This window comes from Gekko japonicus, unplaced genomic scaffold (genome assembly GCF_001447785.1).
Source record: "Gekko japonicus isolate JY-2015 unplaced genomic scaffold, Gekko_japonicus_V1.1 scaffold4874, whole genome shotgun sequence".
NCBI lineage: Eukaryota > Metazoa > Chordata > Lepidosauria > Squamata > Gekkonidae > Gekko > Gekko japonicus.
In genome coordinates this window covers 50732-53385 of record NW_015165984.1, presented here as the reverse complement: position 1 = coordinate 53385, position 2654 = coordinate 50732, and the positions used below count along the sequence as shown (strand labels likewise).

Genomic DNA, 2654 nt, shown 5'->3' with positions numbered 1-2654 from the left:
AGGGGCAGGCACTACCTCTTTCTACATGTAACAGCATTTGTCGTTCAGGTTATAGTAGGATGAAGAAAGAAGGGAAGCCATTTTGCTGCTATGATTGCCTTCAGTGTCCAGAAGGGAAGATTTCTAATGATGAAGGTATGAGGTGACCTGTGGAGATTTTCTTGGCTATATTTACTGTAATGAATCATGTGCACACCAGGTTTCAGAGAGACTAATTATCCTAGTGTTTCCAAAAGAACTTCACAAAGTGCTGATGGTGTTTTCTAGTAGTTCAGTACTTTTACTTGGGTCTAGGGATGCCAACTGCCAGGCACACCCTGGAGATCTCAAGGAATTTCACTTGATGTCTAGAGTACAGAATTCAGTCCCCCTGGAGAAAACAGATGCAGCTTACAAACTCCTTTCCCTTCCCCTCCCCACAACAGGCACCCTGTGAGGTAGGTGGGGCTGACAGAACTCTGACAGAAACTGCTCTTTTTCAAGAACAGCTGTGCCAGAACTATGGCTTGCCCAAGGTCATCCAGCCAGGGGAATCAAACCTGGTCCTCCCAGATTAGAGTCCGTGCACTTAACCACTACACCAAACTGGTGTTATACCATGCTCCCCTCTCCAATCTTTGCCCCCCCAGCCCCCCAAACCTCCAAGAATATCTGAACCTGGAAATTTCAACCTGAATTGCCCCAGCTCTGCTGATACTGACCTCAGACAAAAAATGGTCTTTCATTGGGCAGGCCCCTCCAAATGCATTGCAGGGAGACCTCCTGGCCCTTCCCCAGAAACCAGCACAGTCCCTGTCCTCAGGGATTCAAGGGGCAAGGAATGTAGCAGGTGGTCACTGGTGTGTGTGGGAGGTAGTTGTGAATTTCCTGCATCGTGCAAGTGGTTTGACTAGATGAGCCTGGTGGTCCCTTCCAACTCTATGATTCTATTAATCTAACCTCCTGAGCAGAACGGCACCTCATTGGCAGCTCTGAAGTCACTACAGGAGGTATATGGGACCTTGCACGCCCCCCATGGGGCTATGCTGCTTCCCAGACCAGGACAAAATGAGTTCTATGTTCACTAAGTTGTCTCTGCCACACAGCATTCATCTTCCACTAAAATTACTGTTCATGTAAGACCAAGGGTTTGCAATGAGCATTTGTACAAATGGAATTCCTAGATGAAAGGAGGCATGCTCCATAACAGAGACTATCCGGTGCACCCACAATTTGTTTCTAGGAATCACTACAACAAATCCAGATAACATAAAGGGAGAGAAGATACCATATGTGAATGGAATTAGGTTCCTGAGTATGACTTTGCATATATACTTGTACTGGAAGACAACAGGGTCCCCCCCCCCTTAATTTGCGAACAGGGAATTGTCTTTCAGGGCTAAATATTGAGGACAGGTTACTGAAATTATTTACATGTTGGACGATCATGTATATAAACCACATTGTCTTTTTCAGATATGGATGACTGTTTTCCATGTCCAGAAGATCATTATCCTAACAATGACCACAATTTATGCATTCCCAAAGTTATAAGCTTCTTATCTTATGAAGACACATTGGGAGCCAGTCTGGCTACTTCTGCCCTTTCTTTATCACTCCTCACAGTTTGGGTCCTTGGGATCTTCATTAAATACCAGGAGACTCCCATTGTCAAAGCCAACAACCGGCACCTCACCTATACTCTTCTCATCTCCCTTCTACTATCTTTCCTTTGTGTTTTACTATTCATTGGTCGACCTGAAAAGTTCATGTGCCTCCTTCAACAAACAGCTTTTGGCATAATATTCTCTCTAGCCGTGTCTTGTGTGTTGGCCAAAACCACCACTGTGGTTCTAGCTTTCATGGCCACCAAACCAGGATCAAGAACAAGGAAATGGGTGGGGAAGAGACTGGCTAACTCCATAGTTATTTCCTGCTCCCTCATTCAAGCCATTATTTGTACTTTGTGGCTGGCAACTTCTCCTCCATTCCCCGATTTTGACATACACTCAATAACTGAAGAAATTGTACTACGATGCAATGAAGGGTCAGTTGCTATGTTTTACTGTGCCTTGGGCTTTCTGGGCTTCTTGGCCCTTGTCAGCTTCACTGTGGCTTTCCTAGCCCGGAAATTACCAGACAGTTTTAATGAGGCCAAATTCATCACTTTCAGCATGTTGGTCTTCTGCAGTGTTTGGTTCTCCTTTGTTCCAACCTACTTAAGCACCAAGGGGAAATACACAGTGGCTGTGGAGGTTTTCTCCATTTTGTCTTCCAGTGCTGGATTACTGGGTTGCATCTTTTTCCCGAAATTATACATCATGATTCTGAAACCTGAGTTGAATAATAAGGAACAGTTACTAAGGAGGAAAAAAGGAGAAGAAAAATAGAACCCTAACATTTGGTGGCCATGTCTAAGTTGAAGCTATCCTTGGTTAAGACACATTGTAAGCAATACAGTATCATTTAGTTATGTGTAATATGCTGTATGAATATAAGCAGAATTCTTCTGTATGGTATCAATGCTCTATTTAGACTCTTTTGCACTGTGCCAACCAGTTGCCCTGGAGGACTTACGAACAGGGCATAGAGGACAAGGCTTTCTGTGACATTTCATCCTTCCTCTTGCATCGTATTAAGTTCTCTTTCGTCAACGTGGCTGGTCGCTCTTGATA

General features: G+C 44.3%; 1 protein-coding gene across 1 annotated transcript in view; it reads left to right on the top strand.

Annotated features, from left to right (window-relative positions):
* Positions 1-2369, top strand: part of LOC107110687 (vomeronasal type-2 receptor 26-like) — a gene marked incomplete at its 5' end in the record, with an annotated part of 20534 nt that extends 18165 nt beyond the window's left edge. The window contains 2 exons of the mRNA XM_015411487.1: positions 9-135; positions 1456-2369. Of these exons, the coding sequence (XP_015266973.1) occupies positions 9-135; positions 1456-2369 (1041 nt within the window). The remainder of the gene's footprint in view (positions 1-8; positions 136-1455) is intronic.
* Positions 2370-2654: the final 285 nt, after the last annotated feature.